General features: G+C 42.9%; 1 protein-coding gene across 1 annotated transcript; it reads left to right on the top strand.

Annotated features, from left to right (window-relative positions):
* reeld1 (reeler domain containing 1) lies at positions 1-22,102 on the top strand. Its single transcript, XM_033022432.1, has 6 exons — positions 1-232; positions 8,458-8,680; positions 9,916-10,082; positions 16,221-16,533; positions 18,616-18,691; positions 20,318-22,102. The coding sequence occupies exons 1-6, from the start codon at positions 1-3 to the stop codon at positions 20,969-20,971; spliced, it is 1,665 nt and encodes a 554-aa protein (XP_032878323.1). The 3' UTR covers positions 20,972-22,102.
* Positions 22,103-24,491: the final 2,389 nt, after the last annotated feature.

Genomic DNA, 24,491 nt, shown 5'->3' with positions numbered 1-24,491 from the left:
ATGACACAGATAAGTTTAAAATTGTTAAGAGGCCAGGAAGATCTGCTGGCCTGGATCATCGCTTCACTTTGCCTGATCTCCTTCACCAGTGGATTTTCGCATGGTGCCAGTCAATCTGCTTGTGCTGATATGAAACCAAAACACATCAGCGCTCACTCGCAGGATAAACGCAACAGCTTTGTCACAGTGCACATCAATAAGTCTACCTTTCTCCCTGGAGACCAGGTACCAGGTAAGGACTTCCAGTTTATTCTTGCCTGTTGCTCTAGGACACACAAAGTGTTAAACTAAGACTTAGGATCCTAAAATAAATGGCTACAAGGATGGGGAACGCATTGTTGGTCAACTCACAATAGACAGTAGATTCTGGAAAGGTCTCCGTGGATCGGAAGACCATAAATGTAACCCGCTCCCCATTCGAGAAAAGAGGGAGTGAGAAAGCAGGAAACCAAAGGCTGGTTAATTAACCCATCGTCTAATCATTGAGAAAATGTTGGAATTTGTCATGAAAAAAACAGTGACAGGACAATTAGAAAACCATAATGCAATTAAACAAAATCAATGTGGTTTATGTGACAAATGTATTAGAGCCAAGCTGGTTCAAGGAGAACCAATAAGTATAGTGTATTGGATTTCCATAAAACTGGTGCAATATACTGTATGAGAATTCACAGAGAATTGACGAACAAACAGAAAATGGTGAGTTGGGATAAATAGTTCATTTTCAGGTTGAACTTATAATGCGTAACAGAGTTCAAAGCTGGGACCTTAACTGTTTACAATTTACAGTATGGTAACGACTGATAAAGGGATCTGGTATATTAGAGTTAAATTTACTGATGATATAAAACTAGGTATGTGATGCAAATTGTGAGAAGGAAGCACAAATATGCGAGGAGACATAGATGGATTGTATGAGAATGCATTTGTAGTGAAGTGTGGAAACTTGTGAGATTATCCAGTTTGATAGGACAAATAGAAAAGCAGAATATTGTTTGAGTGGAGAGGGTGTTTGACATTTTTGTACATGGAGATCTGGGTTATTTTCATACATAGAAAACAACAAGTTAATATGTAGATTCACAGGATAATTAGGAGGAGGAATGGAACATTGACCTTTATTGCAAAGTGGATGATGTCCAAAGCTAGGGCAGTCTTACCGCAGTTACATGTGGCTTTGCTGAGACCACACAAAGAACATGGTACACATTTTTGGACCCCTTTTTCAGTAGGGATATAAGCATTGGACGGAGAACAAAGAAAGTTCACTGGATTGATTTCTGGGTTGAAAGGGATGTCTCATGAGTGGAGCCAGGATGTTTAGGCATTAAAAACTGAAATAGGCAGGGAAAAAGGCATAATAAAATTACAAAAAAGGCACGGAAAAGGCATTTAGTGACAAAGAAAGGCATAAAAAGTCATGTAATTCCACCACCAAAATATGGTTAAAATTGATAATATAAAGGTATACTACATTAAATGACCAACATTGCCTGGTTGCACATAATTACTAGCATTTTTTTTCAAATTATCTGGTGTTAAACTATGCCGTCTGTTGTGAAAAGTTGTGAAAAACTTATTTCTACCTCAGCTGAGGTCACTGGTGCATACCCGAAACAAGCTACAGACTCCATATTCATGTCAATATCTTGTGCATTACAACTACTTTTGAGAACTTGAGCTATGTTTTGTATTTCTTCAAGATCTTTGTTAGCTAAAATTACTCTCTCACATTTTCCTTGTATGTCTTTACCTACATCGCCAGGAATTTTACGAATATCGTCAGTTACTTTGTTGAAAACCTGCAAGTTATTCACTAATGCTTCGCCATGTTTCTCAAGGGAAGTGATAGCTTGTGGGAAGTTTGCAAAATTGGAAGCAATAAACACGAGATAGCAGTGGAGGGACTTTTTCTGCATGATTTCACTGACGATCCTGACTGCAACAAATTCTTCTTCTTCAAAACAGTTGACGATTTAATTTATCTTTTCAAAATTTGCAGCATAGTAGAGTATAGCAGAGAGCCATGTACCCCACCTAGTCAAAATGGGCTGAGGAGGTAGCGGAATTTTGGGTGCCATTTCCTCGAACAACTGCACACGTGACGATGCTTTGAGGAAGATTTTCATGACATTGGAAACTAGGCGATCGACATTTGGAAACAAGCTACGCATGTGCTTGGCAATTCTATGAAATCCTTGAGCTAAGCATGTCAAATATAACATTTTGGGGAATAAAACTAAGAGCACGAGTGGCTTTATTCATGTACGGAGCTGCATCAATCACAAACAGAAAAAATTTCTTGTGTTTTATACCTTCTGGCCAAAGTACAGCAAGTGAAGATGTAAACAACTGAGCAATAGTTGAGCTGTTTGACTTCTCCAATACTTCCGATGTCAACAAATACTCCTTTGATGGTTGACCTGCCTCCAGTGTACCAATGACCACATTGGCAACATAACTCCATACAGCATCGGTTGTCTCGTCTATTGAGATTCATATTTTGTTGCATGCAACTTCATCTCTAATTTTCTGCACAACAATGTTGAAGTTGCTGTCAACATTATTTCTCCATAATGATGACTAGCTTGGTATATGTTCCTCTGTGTATTTCTCTAAAAAACCTCTGAGAGATTTGTGTTCCAATTTCCACAGTGGAATTCCAGCATCAATGAATGCCTTGCACAGAACACTCGAAAACCCAGCTTTGCGACTGTAAATGTAGTGAGGAGCCAAGCTTGGGTATTTTGCTTGGGTAGTCTACACACCAGCGGATCAACATTGACTTCTCTAATTTTAGATAGCCCTTGTCTTCTCCCTCCTCCCCCTCCCCTTCCCAGCTCTCCTTCTAGTCCTACTGTCTCCGTCTCTTCCTTTCTTTCCCCCCCTCCCCCCCGCCACATCAGTCTGAAGAAGGGTCTTGACCCGAAACATCGCCTATTCCTTCTCTTCATTGATGCTGCCTCACCCGCTGAGTTTTTCCAGCATTTTTTGTCCACCTTCGATTTTTCCAGCATCTGCAGTACTTTCTTAAATAGATCTTGGAGAAGACTGAACCAGAGGGCAGCGGCATGAATTAATGAATGATCGACAGTGGCCCCCCCGGTTTCACCCCGGTGGTGGAAGTTTTCTTGTAAGTTATACTGTGTTAACCCGTTAATAATAACATTAATATTAACGTGTTAACATAGAAAACATCTTTGTAATCACGATATGACCTTTTAGCAAAATGGCAAAAAAAAGGCTGATTTAGGCACTCGATCGTGAAAAAGGCATTATCTTGGTGAAATAATCAAAAAAGACATGAAAAGGCACATGGCATTTATGGCAAAATCCTGGATCTACTCATGCTGAACAACTGAACAGGTTGGATCTACAGTATACAAAGGTTTCAAAGGTATTTTATTGTCACGTGTACCAATTAAGGTACAGTGAAATTCGTATTACCATACAGCCATACTTAAAAAAAAGCAACAAGCCACACAACTACATAAATGTTAACATAAACATCCACCACAGCGGATTCCACATTCCTCACTGTGATGGAAGGCAATAAAGTCTAACCTTCTTCCCTCATAGGCGTTGGACTTTAGAAGAAAGGCAGGTGATCTTATTGAAACATCCACGAGGAACTTGCATGGAATTCCATGACAATGAAGAAAACAATATTAGTCAAATTAAACTGATTCCAGTAGTATCTTAATTTGGTCAACGCAACATTCAGTCCTGTTTTGAATAACCTGAGTGTTCTTGTCTCAATTACTCTGTCGTTGAACATATTTATCTAAAACCAGTTGATTGCAAGAAAGCAAAGAGTAACAGACGATGGATTTTGTAGTGATTTGAAGAATACGTACCACTGGGTATCGCGGGGCTCAGTTCTTGCTTTTCATGGTACATATCAATGATTTGGTGTGAGGGAACAGAGGGAACATAGCTCAGAGATTAAAAGGTTTGCACTTTCTACTAAATTGGCCTTGAGATAGATGGTCTGCAAGAAGTCTGTGGACAGGAAGATATCAATGAGTTGGTGTGTGGGTAAAAGTTGAGGTCTATGTTTGGATCATTTCGCCCATAAATTAAGCTTCTGAATCAATAGGAAACTGGCTACTCAGAAGCAACCATCCTTTGTGTCAACTGCATTTAAGCTCTTTAAAACATAAGGCACAGAAAACAAGCGGAAATTCTCTCCCAAAATGTAAACAGCCTCAGTGTCATTTTCGGCCAGTGTGTCAACTGTGACCCTCAAGCGACCTTGTGCTTCTACAGCCGAGTCTCCTTGGGCTAGAGTTACTGAAGTTTCTTTCAGGCCTAAGGCAGCGGTCCCATCCGGAATTAAATGCTCACCTCTGAGTGGAGGGAAACAGTCTGAGGGTGGAAACTTTATTGTCTCCTCAGGATTGAAATATTAGATTTGGAGTTGACCCTAATCCCAGAAACGTGTTTTTTTATATGGCTGATCAAATTTCAGCATTGAGGAAGAATGGGAAGAATGCCGCATCATCTGCTCCATCCACTCCTGGATGCAAGTTCAGGTGTTCCCATTGTCGCCTGTGGACCCCTCCTTTTACCATCGATTGATGACAGAAAGCACTTGGCTGACAGTGGGGTTTTCACTAAAAGGAACTGGCTCAATGCAATTGCCTTCGATAGAGACTGAAAGGAGAGTGTAGGTTCTGTTGGATAATTTGGAGGAGGAATGGAACATTGACCTTTATTGCAAAGAGGATGATCTTGCAGAGTGGGACATTTGTTGAGGCTGTTAGGAATCTATTAGATCTTTAGGTTTTAGTTCCTTCTAATGAAGAGGTCTGATGCCATTCCTTGATTTCATTAGGATGTCTCCTCAGGTCTCAACTACAGGCACATATGCCTTCTGCTCTTATCTGATTGACTTGTCCCTGGAATATGGCAACTGAAGCAGTCAGGGTACCTCTCCCTTTCACACAGTCAGTAGTGCAAGTGCACCACAGAATTCAGCAGCAATTAATATGTACATAGCTAGATGAATTAAAAGTGTCACTTTTAATTAATTGAACATTAATAGTCTATATTGCATTAACGTGAAAACGGAAGATGTCACTGAGCAGTGCCCTAAAATTTCTATCGCAATTCAGGGGACTTAAAAGACTAGTTTGGGTTTTAACTCCATGGGGAAGGCTGGCGTTCATGGCCTTGTGTCGTCAAAATAAAGAACACTGTTTTCTAGAAAAATAGTACACTGAAAGGCCTCAACGGCTAATACACGTGTGTATCAGTTTCAACAACAGAAATTCACTTAAATAAAAAGTAAGAATTGACAAGGAAGTTTTGCACGTGAGATTTGAGTACTTTAATAATGAATTTCACTGAGAGGAAATTCTGTGCAATACCGATTTCCTGCCACTAGGTGTAGATGGTTGCCTTGGAAATATTGTAATTGATTTCAGTGCATGTGAAGGGCTGTTTGGGATTTCATGGCAACAAAAGGCAACATTTTAATGGAATAAATAGATTGAGATATCAACCTTAAATGACACTCAGTTAAAATTATCATCATTTATTTTTAGTTTGATTTGGTAACAACTTTAAACTCTGACTCACAGAATTCTGCATTGTTTCCTTAAGGTGGTCTGCCACTTTAAACGGTTTAAACCATTCCAAAGCATCCGTTTTATCTGTAGACGATTGGCCCCAGGGAATGGAACAAAAGGCACACCAATGGAGACCAGGAAAGCAAAACAGCATTTGTTTCCATTTACATGGCACCTTAAAAGTGCAGGCGTACGGGGACACTCCACAGTGGTAGAGATTCTGTCTTACAGCAGCAGAGACCCTGACTACAGTTGCTGTCTCTACAGAGTTTGTATGTTCTCCCTGTGACTATGTGAGGTTTCTTGGTTTCTTCTTGGTTTCTTGGTCCTCCAAAATATTCCAAATGGAATTTAAACTGGAGGTGGTGGAGGGAGGGCTTAAGCCAGAAAGGGTTATTGGGAAGAAAGAGCTACTTTAAATTTAGTTGCATCTGGTTGGGTAACTATAGTTGGGTGGAGATTATTCCATGCTTTAATTGTGCGGGGGAAGAACGAATTGCTGTACACATCTGTCATTGTAGCTGGGATCACAAATTGGATTGAATGCCCTCGTCTGCTCCTAATTGGTTTGGGTTTGGTGTAGGTCTTGTAATCTATGTCGAGCTGACCATTTAACATTTTGTAAAAACAGGTCAAACGGTGAGCTTCACGTCTGTCTTGGAGAGGGTTCCACCCCAGAGAATTCAGAAGTTTGGTGACACTCGCTTCTCTCATAGGTGTTAGTAACAAATCGAGCTGCCTGTCTTTGGACACGTTCGATGGAAGACATTTTTTTATTTGTGTATGGGTCCCATGCTGCAACTGCGTAGTCCAAATGAGGTCTAACGAGGGTGAAGTATAGCTTCTCCTTGACAGAAGTTGAACAATGATGAAAGGTTTCTCCAGGTTTCCTCCCCGGTACCACCCACATGACCATTCCTTCTCCAAATCTGCCAGCCTGATCTCCACCCAAACCCACTCCCACTGGTCTATTGTCTTGGTATGTCTCAGCAAACTCCAGCAGCTGAGTGTTATCTCTCCTTGCCTGCAATGGCTATACCTGCTCCTCCTTGGCCGAATCACATCTGGCTGATGACATGACATGTCTAAGAGCCCTCCTTCCTCACCCACAGTGTGGATTAGACGTAAATAACATGATTTCCTTTTTGAGCTCCACAATGATGAAATGGGGAATGGAAAGGACTTTCAAGGTTTAAGGTCTGCTCTATAGTTGCAGTGAAGTTCCTTGGGGCTTGCAAGGTACTGAATATTGCAGTGAAATGTGTTTGATTAAAATATTCACTGGTTTCACAAAGTGCACCAACATTTTAACATACCATTTGCAGAGTCATTCAGGTTCTAAGCCAAAGTATTTGTTGAGATTTCAATGCTACAGGAGATCACAAAGACAGGGACAGGCAAAATCATGGAGAGATTTAAACACGAAAATAAGTATTTTAAATACACTTAAGGGAGATGCATAAAGTGTAGGGCAGTGAGGATAGATTTAATGGGACTTGATGTGGGATTGGATATGGAAAGGAGAATTTCAAATGAGCTAGAGTTTATGGTGGCAGATGCAATTTAATAAATAAATCTGTGAGTATTGCAGCCTAAGTGAATAAAAACCAATGGGAGTTTTCACTTAATGGAAAGATAGTGTTTCTGATACATCGTTTTGCAACATATGAGGCAGGGAGTTCAGCCATCAACGAATTGGAAATCTCATTTTAGGTTACATAAATCAGAATATAGACATCACGTGTAAAGATGCAATGAAAAACTGGTGAAAATATTTGGTCTAATCAGATTAGGGTGTTGTGTGGAGTTTTAGACAGAAAAAGTACATAATTTCTTACAGAGTTCACAGTACACCATAGTTTGAGAACATTGGAAACTACAAGGAGAATCTCAAGAAACTAGTATTCCAAATCAAATTTGTTTAAATACTTTTACAATTTTGAGGTGTTTGAATACATTGAATAGGGAAGCAATATTGCCATTATTTGGTCAATGATGAGGGAATTTTAATGTAATTTGTTCCGAGATGGGGGCGAGAGCTTGCAATAAGTTTCAGAATTGTTAGGCCATCAAAGCTTGCTAAAGAGGAAACCATAGCACCTTTTCATGATAAAATGGAAGTAAGTTAGGTCCAGCTCTATGGAGAAAGATGGGCAGTTTTATAAAGTGCTGGGATACAAGGTCAAAGCCTCGGTTTTCCCTGTTGCCTCACTTCTGAGTGGGCCCAAGGTGAGATTTGAAGTTGACAATGGGGATATTAAAGGGCCTGTCCCACCAGTATGCGTTTGCATGCGTCGAGCGCGACCAAACGTGGTCGCTTGAGGCGTATGGCCTCGCGGGGCCGGTCCCACTTCGATCGGCGGAGGCGTACGGAGTTGTGCGGGGCTCCAAAAATCTTTCACTGTCCGAAAATCCCTCGCGCCAACGGCCTGTCGGCTCGCAGGCGCATTGAGGGCGTACGCAGCGTCTCGACGGGCGTACGCAGCGTCTTGACATCGTATGCAGCGTCTTGACGTGGTACGCAGCATCTTGATGGCGTACGCCTAGCGCGTGGCATTGCGCGATGACGTCACCGCCCGGCGTGCCGTTGCGTGATGACGTCACCGCCCGACGCCGTGCGACGTCCAAATTCAGTCGGCCGGCCTCCTGCCCAGCTGATTGGTGAGTATGATGTCGGGGCCAGCCCCGCACAACTCCATACGCCTCCGCGGTTCGAATTGGGACTGACCCCGCGAGGCCGTACACCTCAAGCGACCACGTTTGGTCGTGCTAGACGCATGCTATCACATGCTGGTGGGACAGGCCCTTAAAGATAACAGCTCCATGGGTGGAGGCCATTTCACAGCGGAGTGTGATATTGCTGTGTGTATCTTTTACTTCATAGTGACTGTAAGGAGCACAAGAGACTTCATGGGTTTCCTGATGCAAGCTCGGCGAGTGGCTGATGATCGTGTGGCTGGGACATTCATTCTCATTTCCCCTGGATCTAAACTACTGAAGTGTTTTGAGGACGGAGATACCGTGACCCACTCGGACAAGTTATTGAAGAGAAATCTCTCCTTTGTCTGGAAAGCACCAGACCAATTCACTGGAGACATCAGATTTTTGTAATTATGTTTTTAATACCTTCATAGAGAAAAATGCAAACCAATCAAAACTGAGCAGTTGTATTGAATTGAATTGAATTTCTTTATTTGTCATTCAAAAACAATTTGAACAAAATGTCGTTACCATATAGTCAAACAATAAAAGTTGAGAAGGTTTGTAATATTGATGTGAATTCAAACAAAAATACAAATTAGGGGTGGCACAGTGGCACAACGGTAGAGTTGCTACCTTACAATGCTAGAGACTCGGGTTCGATCCTGACTACAGGTGCTGTCTGTACGGAGTTTGTACGTTCTCCTTGTGACTGCGTAGGTTTACTCCGGGTGCTCCGGTTTCCTCCCACACTCCAAAGTCGTACAGGTTTGTAGGTTAATTGGCCTCTGTAAAGTGCAAATAGTTCCTAGTGTGTGTGATAGTGATATTGCACGGGATGGTCATCGGTTGGCGCAGACTCGGTGGGCCGAAGGGCCTGCTTCCATACTGTATCTCTAGTCTAAAGTCTTCCATCCATCAGAATCCTTTTCAGGAATGTTCTGGAACTGAGTCTGAATGGAAGGGATGGGAAAAGAGAAAAGGAAAAGATGTCAGTATTAACATGGTCCTAAAGAAGAGAAAATGCAGGAAATATCTGGCAGACACACAGAGAGAGAAGGCTTATGTCCATTACTTTCCATCGCTGAATATGGCTTTTATCCCCAATAGCATTCCTTTCATATTCCCCCAACTTTCTTAGTGTCAAACAAATTTGAAAAAATGGTGGAAGGGGGAATGAGGGGGAATAAAGGATAAATTAAACATAGTTTAAAAAATAGGTTATAGTGGAAATCAGGCTGGTTAACTGGGCCTGATACAGGTGGGTGACTCTGATGTGAGCCAGTGTTGATGGGCATTGCTTGAAAAATGGTAAGCTGGACTCCACCAAAGGTGATCAAAATAACACTACATTATTCCCAGCTATTTTGCCCTTTCTGCCTCTCTAACCCCTCTCTGTCTCCCCTATCCCCTCTACATTTTTAAAGCATGTTTAAAATTTAACTCTTATTCAATTCTGATGAAACGCATGTGGAAGTGGGATAACATAGAACTAGTGTGAGCGGGTGATCGATGGTTGGTGTGGGCTTGGTGGGGCTGTTTCCAAGCTTTCATTCAATCTTTCAATCAATCAAAGGCCATTGACTTCATTTTTTATTTCAGATTTCCTGCTAATCTGTGTCTTGTCCCATCTAACCTACAGTGTCTCAGCTGTCCAGTCATACTTCATATACTGGAGTAGAATTGAGTCTGGTGTTATTTCTGACCTAAAGCAGAATTATTCTACATTGACAAAAAATGTGGAATTAATGGGAACCCTCCAGACATCCGTATATAATACAACTGCAACCCCCACGCCATTTACTGAAGGTACAACAAATTTTACTTGTATCAATGTAATAATTCTTCATAATTATATTGATATTGTTTTATTAAGAAATTAAATCCTGGGGGCATTTTGCTAACAAAGTTAAAACATTTTGTAGCCAATTCTTCCATTAGTAAACGTAACCTGAAACTGAAATTATTTTAACAGTAAGCAAGCTTTTCTCTGGAATGAATAAATGTAATGGGGTGGTTTTGAAAAGTAGAATGCTGGAATGTACATTCAAAAGTGAGAGAAAAATTAGATATTTTCCCTTTGATTTTTGGAGAGATATTCCTCTTCCTTTTGGTCTGTTTAGCTAACCTGATATCAAAGTGGAAAAGACAAGCAGCATAGATGAATAAACACTCTGTTACCAGTACCTCAAGTAGTCTGTGGGTTGTGTCTAGTTTGATGCATGATGGAGTTCCTCTCCTCACTTGTTTCGTACAAAGAGAGGGAATGCACGAGAAAGCTAGTGAAAAACATTAAGATCTTGTTTTCCTTTTTTGACGGGTTAAATTCCAGCTCATCCAGTTCTGATCAGAAGTTTGTCAAAAGCACAATTCCACTATGATCTGTCGGTTTTGTAATATGCACAGACATGAATGATAGGCCCTCAAAGTACACGCCACCATCCCACTGCAAAACACTTTATTTCCTATTATAATTGCGAGGTCTGATGTGATGTATTTGCCAATGTCACAGCCATGCGTAACATTCATTTATCAAAGTTTTCAGTTCTATGAATTTCAGAACTTATCAATAACAAGCAATCATTTCCTAGAAATTGAATTGCATAATGCTGTCCTTTTCATATTCAAAATCAATATTTTTCACTCTTCAACTTCCATATGGCTAGAGCAATATTTATAGAGTGAGTTTATGGGCCACTGCATGGGCTTTTCAGAAAGGGAGTCCACCTCTCAGATATCTCTATTGAATTTGTGATGAGGGTAGAATATGATTATGTGGTCATTGCGTGATTTGGGTTATGCCAGCATTCACAAACAGAGGAAGTTTGATTTCTCACGCGTATATAGTGTTGCAATGCCCATATCACATTCATATTCTTTTTCGAAATGCCCATTCCCTTTGAGACAACCTTAGTGTTGGTTCTTGAATGTATCCCTTCGTTTTGACTAGTCTTTTCAGGTTTGATTCATTACAGCTGTTGAAATTAATGATGTTACAGGAGGGGAAGCAAAAGCTTACCTGGAAACCATACGGAGCTTCATGGAGATCTAGGTGGCTAGGTAGGTGCAGATTGTCGACAACTCACACAACCTCTCTGTGGTCCATTAATGGTGGTTGCCAGAGGTTGCAGGTAAGAACTTCCACTACCTGCATCCTTCGGCAACCACCTGCAACCTCTGGCAACCACCTTCAACTAGCATCGAAACCGGATTTGTCTAAAAACTTACCGATTTTTAAAATGGCTACCTATTTTTAGTCGCGGCCGGTTTTGAATTTTTTGAAATAATTGCCAGAACATAGAAGAAGCGGAAACCACTTTCGACCATTAGGGAGACTTACAAAAACCTCCGGGAACCGCATGGAAACCTTGGGTGGGGTGCAAAGTCTCCAGAGGTTTCCGTTCAGGTTTCCTAAGTGGGACAGGGGCATAACTTGGCAACACTGGTGCCACAGATCAAGGTGTTGTTTAAGGTTCTGGTAACTGGCCCCCCAGCTGAGTTTAGTTCTGCTTGATCAGTTGAGCAAGTGGGCTAAGGAATGATTAATGGAGTTTAATACTAATAAGTGTGAGGTGTTGCACTTTGGGAAGTCTAACCAGGGCAGGACCTACATAGCATATGGAAGGGCTCTGGGGAGTGTTGTAGAGCAGAAGTTGTAGTTCATTGAAAGTGGCATCACAGGTAAATAGGTCAAGAAGGCTTTCGGCACATAGGCCTGCATCAGTCAGGGTATTGAGTACAAAAGTTGGGGGGTTGTGTACAAGAAATTGGTGAAGTCACATTTGGAGCATTGTGTTCAGTTTTGGTCACCCTGTTTAGTTTAGAGATACAGTGTGGAACAGGCCTTTCGACCCACCTAATTCTCGCTGACTAGCGATCCCCGTACACTAGCACTATCCTGCACACCAGGGTTAATTTCCAATTTTTAACAAAGCTAAATTAATGTACAAACCTTGAAACTGGAGCACCTGGGGAAAATAGTGAAAGAGTGAATGTGGAGAGGATGTTTCCACTACTCAGATTCAGATTCAGATTCTATCTTTATTGTCATTGTGCAGTGTACAGTACAGAGACAACAATATGCAGTTAGCATCTCACCCAGTAGAGCAAACATAGAATAATGAGCAATAAATATATATACGTACATACAGTAGTAGTAGTGCAATTTTTCTGGGGGAAGGAGTGTCCGGTGGGGGGGGGGGGGGGTGATTGGCAATCACCAAGGTGCAGAGTTAAGTAATGTAACAACTGCAGGGAAGAAGCTGTTCCTGGACCTGCTGGTCCGGCAACGGAAAGACCTGTAGTGCCTCCCGGATGGTAGGAGGGTAAACAGTCTGTGGTTGGGGTGAGAGCAGTCCTTGACGATGCTGCGCGCCCTTCCCAGACATCACTTGCTTTAGACAGACTCAATGTAGGGGAGTGAGGAACCGGTGATCCGTTGGGCAATTTTCATCACCCTCTGCAGTGCTTTCCGGTCGGAGACAGAGCAGTTGCCATACCATACTGTGATACAGTTGGTAAGGATGCTATTGATGGTGCAGCGGTAGAAGTTCACCAGAATCTGAGGAGACAGATGGACCTTCTTCAGTCCCCTCAGGAAGAAGAGACACTGGTGAGCCTTCTTGACCAGAGTTGAGGTTTTGTGGGTCCAAGAGAGGTCATCGGAGATGTTGACCCCCAGAAACCTGAAGCTGGAAACACGTTCCACCTCCGTCCCGTTGATGTGGATGGGGGTGTGCGTGCCGCCCCTAGACTTCCTGAAGTCTACAATGAGCTCCTTGGTCTCCTTGGAGTTAAGGGCCAGGTTGTTGTCAGCGCACCATGCAGCTAAGAGCTGGACCACCTCCCTGTAGGCCGACTCATCGTTGTTGCTGATGAGGCCAATCACCGTTGTATCATCTGCATACTTGATGATGATGTTAGTGCCATGTACAGGTGTGCAGTCGTAGGTGAAGAGGGAGTAGAGGAGGGGGCTCAGCACACAGCCCTGTGGAACGCCGGTGTTCAGGATGAGGGTTGAAGAGGTGTGGTTGTCTGACCTAACAGACTGGGGTCTGTTAGTTAGAAAGTCCAGTATCCAGTTGCAGAGGGAGGGGTCGATACCCAGGTCGCTGAGTTTGGTGATCAGTTTAGAGGGTATAATGGTGTTGAATGCTGAGCTATAATCGATGAACAGCATTCTCACGTAGGTGTCTCTGTTGGCGAGGTGGGAGAGGGCGGAGTGGAGCGCCATTGAGATGGCATCCTCCGTACTCCTGTTCTTGCGGTAGGTGAACTGATAGGGGTCCAATGTGGGTGGTAGGCAGCCTTTGAGGTGTGCCAGGACCAGCCTCTCGAAGCACTTGGTGATGATGGGAGTAAGTGCAACTGGGCGGAAATCGTTGAGGCTCGCCGCAGTGGAGTGTTTTGGCACCGGCACGATGGAGGTGGTTTTAAGGCACTTGGGGACAACTGCTTGGGCAAGTGGTAGAGTCTAGGACCAGAGGATATAGCCTCAGAATAAAAGGACATACCTTTAGAAAGGAGATGAGAAGGAATTTCTTTAGTCAGCGGATGGTGAATCTGTGGAATTCATTGCCACAGATGGCTGTGGAGGCCAAGTTAATGGATATTTTTAAGGCGGAGATTGACAGATTATTGATTAGTAAGGATGTCAGGTATTAAATGGTGAAGGCAGTAGAATGGGGTTGGGAGGGAAAGATAGATCAGCCATGATTGAATGACGAAGTAGACTTAATGGGCTGAATGGCATAATCCTGCTCCTAGAACTTATCTCTATAACTTTAAAACCCTCATCTTGTATTTGTGTGTGTATATGTGTGAGTCTTTATATTTTCGCCAAAACGTTAAGCGGTAACGATAAAATCTTTAAAGATTCCGACTCACATTTTTCTCCTCTGAACAGTGATCAACTTCACTTAAGATTTGATGCTGTATTTCCCACCTTATTGGTGATTAAAGTTTTAAAAAAAAGAACAAACTTAACCTTCGACTGATGACGGCAGATTGAGGTGGGCGGGCACGATGGCTCAGGTCGGCGCCCGTTTCACACACAGAATATTCCACGAGCTTCGAGTGACGTCAGGGGGAGGGCAGCATTTAAATTAACGTTCCGCTTTTTCCGACCCGGGCTTCTCCCCGTGACACCCCGGCTGGGGTTTTACGCGACCATCAAGGAGGCATCGAGACCGCAGCGGTGAGGCCTCGTGATGATGGGGCCGCGGCGGCGGTGAAGCATCGTGATCGTGGGACCTCGCGGTGGCGGTGGGGTCCGGGCCTGTTGGTTGACCCAGTGGGAGTTGAGCTGGGATTGCTCCCTCGCCCCCCCCCCCCAACGCGGGGACGATTGGATGCCTCCATAAATTCAAGAATTTTCTTTGTGGGGGGTGATGGGGTGATTGACTCCAGGAGGTGCCTGTCTCCAGGGTGAGAGCAGATGCCACCCCCCCTCCCCCCCCCCCCCGCCCCCCCCTCCCCCCCACATTGGGGGACGGGGCACAACGGGTCCCACTTGGTCTATATCTCTCTAAATCTCTCCTTGCCTCCCATGGAGGCTGTGGGTGAGTGGTGTGATATTGCTTTGGGGGACCAGGCCTCCCGTGTGACAGAGACCCAACGGGTCCCACTTCAGAACATAAAAACCCACGTGGTCACAGGGAGAATGTCCAAACTCTGTGCAGACAACACCCGTAGTCAGGATCAAACCAGGATCTCTGGCGCAGTAAGGCAGCAACTCTCCCGCTGTACTGCCGTGCTGCCCAATTGTGTCCAGTTAATGGCTGATGACCCTTCCTGATAAATCTGGTATATTGAGGGTGGCAGTGAGACTGGAATTCATCATTATTTCCATGCTTCCCATAATCCAGATAGGAACTGTTTATAATGTTCACATTTCCAAAGAAGAAAAATTGCTTGATGGCAAATTAAAGATTGGAAAGGCATTTTCTGAAGGTGGGAGAACTCAGATCCTTAGTACTTGTAAAGTATAATTTCCATCTTAATTCAAACACTTTATACATTCTCCTGCCTTGTACTTACATTCAGCACACACCAGTACACGGCACCAAAAGAGTATGTGCACCCTAATCTGTCCCAGGCCTTCAAAACCTTACCGGGTCGCCATGCGGTAAGCTCCGGAGTGCGGTGATCACCGACTCCAACATCCGAGGAGCTGTGGCTGCAGGCGTCCAGCCACGGGCGGCGCTGGATTTAAAACACCGCGGAGCCTGGGATCGAGATCGCCAGAGTCGGGCCTCCAGCCAGCGCGGCCTGAGGACTTCGGGTGCCGCGGTCTTCGGGGAGGAAGCGGCCGCTCCAGACATTTTCCAAGCCGCTGAGGAGTGTTTACCCGACGCCGGAGTTCCAGCTTTCCGGCAAAGAGGGCCTGAAAACATCGGACTGGCTGCGGAGGCCACAATGGGCCCCGACCCCGGGTGTTTCACAGAGGAAGACTTAACTTTTTGATGCCTTTCCCCACAGTGGAAAATGTTGATTCTGTTGTGGGGGGGACGTTCATGTTAAATTCTATAATGTGTTGTGTCATTTTTCTGATTTTTAATTTTTCTATGGGTGTACGGAAACTTTATTATTTATTTTATTATTTATTTTTTGTAAAGCACTTTGGTTTCAACGCGAGTTGATTTAAACGTGCTATATAAATAAAATTTACTTACTTACTATGTCAGGGAATTTATTGGACATGCTCTACTAAATCACAAAGAAAGATAGCTGTGATAGGAAGCTGTGATGAACATTATTGTAAATGCCAAGACCTAACTATTCAATTGGTGAACATAAAATAATATATATATATTTTTTGTTGGCAGCGTGATGCTCCCACTGTCAATTCAAATGGCAGAAATATACATTTCCTTCTGCTCTTTTGGATATCTGAGACTTTGGCTTTCAATTATCAATGTAATGTGTATATTTGCCTTGTAAATACAGCAGCAGTCTTACCATCTCTGAGGTTTGCAGACTACGTCAATCCTCAAGGAAGCACTCGCACGATGAAGAAACTTTCACAGACTCCAGTAATCACCAAGGAAAGGGCCCTCAGATCACAGGATACATACATTAAAAACAATTTGTCCAAAGTAGATCAGAGCCCTGCAACAGAACAGTCCAACTTGGTTCTGGGCGAAATTGATCAACATCTGCAACCATCCCTGAACGCCAGAAAAAGAGGGAAACTGACTGCGCTCCCATCAACTATTAGTGGATTTCTGCTGAAAACGTTAGAGCTCGAGTCTGCAGAAAGGTAGGTCCTACCCTGTCATAGCATTTACTCCAAAAATGCAAACATTATCTTTGGTTTGATTTAATTTCATTTATTATTATTGTCAGTGAAAACCTTTTTTGTTGCTAACTAACCAGTCAGTGAAAAGACTATGCATGATTGCAATTGAGGTGTCCACAGTGTACAGATGGATAAAGGGTATAATGTTTAGTGCAAGATAAAGTCAGATTAAAGTTATTTTGAAGGTCTCCAATGGAGTTGATGGGAGGTCAGGACCACTCTCTAGTTAGTGGGAGGATGATTCAGTTGCCTGATAACAGTTGGAAAGAAACCACCCCTGATTCTGGTGGCACGTATTTTCACACTTCTGAACCTCTTGCCTGATGGGAAGGGGAAAAGAGGGGGTGACTGGGGTAGTACTGGACCTTGATTATGTCACATTAAATATATTCAAGGGGACTACACAAACACAGAGTAGAAGCTGCGTTAAACATGCAGACTTATGCAGTCATGGGCAACATATTTTCCGCAAGAATATCCAATGCTTTTCTCATCTTTGTTTTTTTTTATTTTTTTTTTAGATGTTTTTATTAAGGACAGTGCATATTTATAAACATTTGCATGCAATACGCAAGATTATAGCTATAGGCTAATTTCTATCTGTAGTCCCTCTGGTAAACCAGGTTAACACATCACAACACATTCAATCCATAAGAAAAGAATCAAAACAAAACAACCTTGAAATACAGCATTGTTAGTCTACTTCTGTATTTCTATTGGGATCTGTCCATGCCAGATGTTAAACAATGGCTTTGCTTCCTACACCTGATTGTGTTGGACAATTTCACCGTGATCAGCTTGTGCAATGGTCTTGCTTAACAGTACGCCTTGCATAATTCATTGAAGGAAGTTCAATGTATGACACAATGCCCAATAATCCATTTGAATAATCCATTTATACCAACTCTTTAGTATGTTGCTGAGAAAAGAGACATTTAACCTGTGCCTGCGATCTAGGTACCCAAATATATTTTTAAAAAATCATTGCTTAAATAATTTATGATTAAACATAGTAATTAAATAAATTATTCTAATAATGCAAGTCCTAATACATTTATTATCTAAAAAAGTTCAGCTTCTCTGCTCCCTTATGCCCCTGTCCCGCTTAGGAAACCTGAACGGAAACCTCTGGAGACTTTGCGCCCCACCCAAGGTTTCTGTGCGGTTCCCGGAGGTTTTTGTCAGTCTCCCTACCTGCTTCCACTACCTGCAACCTCCGGCAACCACCTGCAACCTCCAGAAACCGCACGGAAACCTTGGGTGGGGCGCAAAGTCTCCAGAGGTTTTAGTTCAGGTTTCCTAAGTGGGACAAGGGCATTATTTTCATAAAGAATGAAAACTTACTACTCTCTAAACATGCTAGACACAGGAGGATGATAAAACCGACTTCTAATTGATAGAAAAGAAATTGGCTTCTGAGTGGTGACTGAAGATTTCCCAAGTCCAGGAGTATTAAAAAGATGAAATCAAAGTTGCTGATTTTAAGGAGTTACCATCTGAAGATGGGTCCTGACCCGAAACAGCACCTATCCATGTTCTCCAGAGATGCTGCCTGACCCGCTGAATTACTCCAGGCACTTTGTGTCCAGTTTTGCTGATATTAACTTGGGATGTTTAGAGAGCTGAATGTTTTCATGGAACAAATCTTGGTTATCATCAGCTTAGAATATTCCGCAGAGGATGTAGATCACTGTGTTGCAAGAAGTTTTGTCTACATTGGACCACTTGTGGAAGTTTAAGTCATGATCGAAACAAATTGCACTGAGAAAAGAACTGTATATTTTAATTGGAACGCTGCATGGTAAATTACATTTCACTGCACCTTGTGGTGCATGTGACAAATACATTTGAACTTGAACTTGTATACAGTTAAAGGATATGTGATGTGATTTTTCTCTGTAGCAAAATGTTGGAGCTAGACTCATAAAGAGAGAATATCTGGTTTGGGGCATTTCTATGCAATGGAAGATATTATTTTGAATAACTTACTCATTTCCATTTTATACTGAAGAGTAATTGTTTTCTCACAATTTTATATTATAGCAAGAATATTCTGAATAGTGTGAGTGATTTCGACCTAACCTCTCCATCTTGCATAGGTTGCAGTAATATTGAACAAGTAAGTATATAATTAATTTTCACACTGGTTGCTGTAGCAATTATTTTATAGATTATACATTTGGTAACCTAATGTGCATAACCCTCTGGTACTAAATTATTGGATGTAAATATTCTGAATTCTAAAGATGGTATGAGAAATATCACGGGGCAGGACATGTGTGGTTGCCTGAGCCAGACATTGCTTATCTGCAGGTCTTGTGCCAAACACACAGGTGTGAGCACTGTCCTCCTGAACTGTAGCCAGCAGCTCTCTGTCCATTGCATGCGGCTGCCACAAGCCACAGCCGGTCTGCCTGCAATTCCCCTCAGAGGGATATTTTTCTTCAGTAGATTATGGATATTATTGGCATGGCCTACTTTAACAGGCGTGCCTAACTGGAGAGAATAAAACTCGTAGTAGCGAAGTGTTGTTCATTAACAATCATTATGCTACCAGACACCTGGTTGCTTCAGGCATCCATCTTCCTGAATGCAAGGATCGTGTCAGGAAAGAATATTCTTAGCATTTGCACTGAATCCACACTCACTGCATCCTGCTCAGTTACTCAGACAGAAACGCCTGTATCGGTTCAGGATTTGCACTTAATGTTGTTAAATTTATTATTGATTGTTCCTTGTATTACTTGTTCTTATTTATTATTTATTGCTCAGTTATTATTGCTGTCTTTGTTTTTGCTGTTAAATAATTCTGTGAAGTAATTTTAAAATTATGAAATTTCAAAAAATATTTGAGCATACACATTGTATTCTTTTCCAATTGTTGTCGATGGACTCACTACCTTAAGAATAAGTTGGAGGCCATTTAGTACTGAGATGAGGAAAAATGTTTTCACCCAGAGAGTTGTGAATCTGTGGAATTCTCTGCCACAGAAGGCAGTGGAGGCCAATTCAATGGATGTTTTCAAGAGAGTTAATGGCCAATCCCACGAGCATGCGACCTGCTTGCGGCAAGCGCGACCTAAAGGGCCGGTCCCACCAGCATGCGCCTGCAGGCGGCAAGCGCGACCTAACGTGGTCGCTTGAGCCGTACGGCATGCGGCAAGCGCGACCAAACCAGAAGCGGGAGCCGCGCGGAGGTCGAGTGAGTGACACGGCGTCGAGGCGGCTGTGGGCCGGCAGGCCGTTGCCGCGCGGAATTTTTAAACACGGTCAGTTTTTCGGAGCCCCACGCGATGTCGAGACCAGCTCCGCACAACTCCATACGGCTCCGGCGATCGAAATGGGACCGGCCCCGCGAGGCCCTACGGCTCAAGCGACCACGTTGGGTCGCGCTTGTCGCATGCAGGCGCATGCTCGTGGGACAGGCCCTTACGATTTAGCTCTTGGGGCTAACGGAATCAAGGGATATAGGGAAAAAGCAGGAACGGGGCACTGATTTTGGATGATCAGCCATGATCATATTGAATGGCAGTGCTGGCTCGAAGGGCCAAATGGCCTTCTCCTGCACCTATTTTCTATGTTTCTGTGTAACTGATTTAACTACTGTTTTAACTTTTGATCTTATTTGCCATGCCTTTTGTGAGCTGTGGTGATCGACGACTTTATCTTTACCTTTCAATAGTCAGCGGGCACAATTAACTTGATTGTTGTGACTTTTATCTGTTTTCATCATTTCATTTTAAAGGTCAACACATGGTCCACTTCTAAAGTTTTTGATTCAAGATCTTCTGCTGTAATTTCCGGACAAGATTATCCGCCCTTCTGGCCTGTTAGCTTCACGACAGGTCAGGAAAAGGAATCGGTGCCTCCAGATATGGAAGAGTACAAAAGCCAAGAAGGAGAAACAACACCAATTCTGAGCCGAGGACGGATCCCAAACATAGAGGATGTAACCCCGACCAACACAGCCAGGCAGCTGATGTCACAACGTGCTTCAGTAAATTTTCTTCAGTCTTCCAAAAATTCAGGTTCCAAAGTTAATCTGGGTAAAATTGTCAGAAACACGTCAGTCAGGGTGACAGAGCCTGTGCAGGAAGATAATGGCCCAGGTCATGGAGAGAGTCCTACGAAAGGAGCACAGCTGGGCATTCCTCAACTCGGTATCCTGCTTGGTTGCTCTGCTGCTCTGGGTATGGCGTTGGCAGTGGGGATGCGCCATTTCTTCTCCCAACACTGTCGCAAACGCACAGAGGTGTCCTTCCGCGACACCGATAGCAGCATCATGGGTGTGGGAGACAACGGTGAGCTGGTTCACGTCAGAAAGATACGTGAAAATAGCTTTGTGCTTGTACAGGCTGAATACAATGTAATCAATCCGCCAATCACTGTTGGAAAGTAATTGTAGTTTGAGATGCACGAGGTTCATTTTTATTGATCATGCAACACACCCTTATCCTGTTGTAACACCATTAACCTTTGTGTGAACAAAGGAGAGATATTTGCAATCCCTGTGCTTTCTGTTTGTATTGATCCCTTTGCATGAGCTGCTTGTATATAGGCATTTCATGGGGCACAGTGCAGGAAATAAACCTTAGTCCTTCTGCTGAGCTCGCCTCTTCTTAGTACTTACAAACAATAACTGTATACATGGACCACAGATTGCTGAGATGTTTCCAAATTGATTTTATATCAAAACTGTTGAAAGTGGCAGCAATCTAACATTATTGGTCACAGGAGGATTTTCCTCTCAGTAATATACAAGTCATGGGCTTCACTCACTAGTGTGTAGACCATCCACTGTATGAAGCATGGCCACAGACTATCACCATTTTCAATATATAACCCCAGTTGTAGAATACTTTAAGAAAGTACTGCAGATGCTGGTTTAAGGTAGACACAAAATGCTGGAGTATCTCAGAGGGACAGGCAGCATCTCTGGAGAGAAGGAATGAAGAGTGGAATAGTTTCCTGCCTCATCAAGGTAGTTAACAGTAGTGTTATTTTTCAGTACTAAAATCACATGATTTTAAATATATTGTTCACAGACATATTTTCAGATCACCCTATACAAAAATCATATCTTTTTATGCTTAATGGAAACTGATTATAACCTTCATTAACAATAACTTCCCATCCTCAAGGTCGCAAAATCTTTGCAATTTATTGTGTTTACAACATGCAAAATATTTGCCTTCAGAGACTGCATTCTGCTGAGGGTGGAGAATATTACTGAGCACAGAGCACCTTGGTTTGTAATTAGAACGGCTTAAATTAGATCTTTCTGTGATTAGTATATTAATATTTTTGTAAATGAACCATCGCTTGTAAACAATTCCCATGGGGAAGCTTTATCATTTTTTGGAATAGATTAATATGTGTTATGTGTTGTTTTAATTCTATCTGATCTTTGCTGGGATATTTCTCATTAAATAGTATTACACTGTCTAAACAACATATTTGATACATTCTGCACCCTGCCATTAAACAGTAGTTGATCCTGTGTTTAATAAAAAGCCTTTTTGCAGTGAAATACATTGCATTGGGATTACTTCCACTGCAAGAAAATTGTTCTTTTGCAAATATATTCTCTATTACAAAGCAGTGTATGCTTCACCTACAAAGTATATTCTACATAACAACATCTGAAATAAGTATTAGTTCTTTTATAATAAAAGTAAACATTGGTGGACAAAATGTGTAGAAAGGAACTGCAGATGCTGGTTTGCATCGAAGATAAGCACAAAATGCAGGAGTAACTCAGCGGGTCAGGTAGCATCTCTGGACTAAAGGAATAGATGATGTTTTGGGTTGAAACCCTTCTTCAGACTGAGAGTCGGGGGGAGGGAAACCAGTTATGAAATTGTTCAGAACAAGTCAGAGCCGGCACTGATGATCAAGGTGGCCCAGAATGGCCCATTGTTGGCTGTGGAAGAGGTGATAATGAAGGAATATATAGATGTGAACAATGGAACAGACGTGGCGAATAGGGTTGGGGAGGGGCAGAGAAAGAAGGAATGCAGGGGTTACTTGAAATTAGAGAAATTCGCACATACCGCTGGGTTATTTACTGCCCAGCAAAACATTGGTGGAACTAGTCATTCTCTATTCATGGTTTTTTTTCAAAACTGTTCAAGTTCAAGTCCACATTTATTGTCACATGCACCAATTAAGGTACAGTAATATGTGAGTTATCATACAGCCATACAATTAAAAGAACAACATAACCATCCACCACAGCGATCACTGTGATGGAAGGCAATAAAGTTCAGTCAGTCTTCCTCCTTTTTGTTCACCCATGTTTGGGGCTTTGACCCTCTGCAGTCGCAGCTACGGACGGCCTGATGTACAGGCCTCGTCGTTGGGATGATCGAAGCTCTGACGTCGGGACAGATGGAACACACTCTTGGAGTGCCCGAATCGGCCACTTTGTTACCGGAGACCGCGGCTTCTCGATTTTATAGGCCGCAGGCAGGCCAGCGGTCTGAGAGAAGGAGTGGGTGACATTTCGGGTCGAGACCCTTCTTCAGGCTGAGTCAGGGGAGAGGGAGACAAGAGATATAGACGATGATATAGAGATATAGAATAAAGAAATAAAAGATATGCAAAAATGTAATGATGATCAAGGAAGTGGTCCATTGTTAGTTGTAGGTTCGGTGAAAACTAGTTATATAGACAATGAAACTCACCAGGATGCCAGTGAAACTAGTACAATGACTAGGGGATGCAAGGGCTACTTGAATTTTCATACCGCTGGGTTGTAAGCTGCCCAAGCGAAATATGAGGTGATGGTCCTCCAGTTTTCGTTTGGCCTCACCCAGACAATGGAGGAGGCCCAGGACAGAAAGGTCAGTGGGGGAATGGGGAAGGGGAGTTAGTGTTTAGCAACCGGGAGATCACGGAGGCCCAGGCAGGCTGAGCGAAGGTGTTCAGCAAAACGATCGCCGAGTCTACATTTTGTCTCGCCGATGCATAAGGGTTCACGTCTGGAGCAACGGATACAAGATGAGATTGGAGGAGGTACGTGAACTTCTGCCTAACCTGAAATGCACAGTAGATAAGATTGGAGGAGGTGCAAGTGAACCTCTGACTACCCTCAAAGGTAAATGAGGTTGGAGGAGGTGCAAGTGTGGGATAGGTTCGGCATTGCACAGAGATACAATTAGCGGCAGATTGACTGAAAGAAGCGCGCTGATGGAAACTGCATTCGCCCATGGGCGAGGGACAGAGACTTGGCTCCGCTAGAAGCCTTGTAGGACGGACTGTTTCATCGAACACTTACACTCGGTCCACTAAGGCCTGCTGGATCCCCTGGTTGTTAACCATTTTAACTCCCCTTCCCCTTCCCATTCCGACCTTTCTGCCCAGGGCTTCCTCCATTGCCAGAGTGAGACCACTCACAGGCTGGAAGGGCCGCATCTCATATTCTGTTTAGGTAGTTCACAACCTAATGGTGTAAACATTGAATTATCTTCTTTGATGTAACTAACCTACAAACAACCTCCCACTTTCTCTCCTCTTCCTCTCTCTCCTTCCCTGTGCCCTAACTGGATTCACACCCATTTTTTCCTTTCCCTAAAAAATAGAGAAATAAAAGAGCAAAGCTTGGTTGTACCTAAATAGTATCTTGAACTATCTCTTCTCAAAGTGTTTGATGAATCATTAGTGTAATATTTGTTATGCAGACAAATACATTGACACATTTCACCAAAATATTTGACCAAAGGTAAGAAAATGCGAGCATAGTTTTCACTTTTTATCCCTCTGCCAATCACCTTCTTTCTATTTCTCCCAGTTCTTGGGCTACAACTGGGGTAAGATTTGGTAAAAATGCAGAATAGATATATTCAAACTACTAATTGGATTCTGATGGCTACGTGGCAAAGGAAATTTAAATTAGAATAGCAATCCTTGGAATTTAT

Source organism: Amblyraja radiata, chromosome 1, assembly GCF_010909765.2.
Source record: "Amblyraja radiata isolate CabotCenter1 chromosome 1, sAmbRad1.1.pri, whole genome shotgun sequence".
NCBI lineage: Eukaryota > Metazoa > Chordata > Chondrichthyes > Rajiformes > Rajidae > Amblyraja > Amblyraja radiata.
This window is presented reverse-complemented; position numbering and strand designations above follow the sequence as displayed.

What these genes read in the sequence shown, in the direction of transcription:
- reeld1 (XM_033022432.1), top strand. Translation starts at nt 1, where the DNA reads ATGACACAGATAAGTTTAAAATTGTTAAGAGGCCAGGAAGATCTGCTG. An exon ending in CCCTGGAGACCAGGTACCAG is followed by an intron (nt 233 to 8,457) that starts GTAAGGACTTCC and finishes TTTACTTCATAG; the next exon opens with TGACTGTAAGGAGCACAAGA. An exon ending in ACTGGAGACATCAGATTTTT is followed by an intron (nt 8,681 to 9,915) that starts GTAATTATGTTT and finishes TCTAACCTACAG; the next exon opens with TGTCTCAGCTGTCCAGTCAT.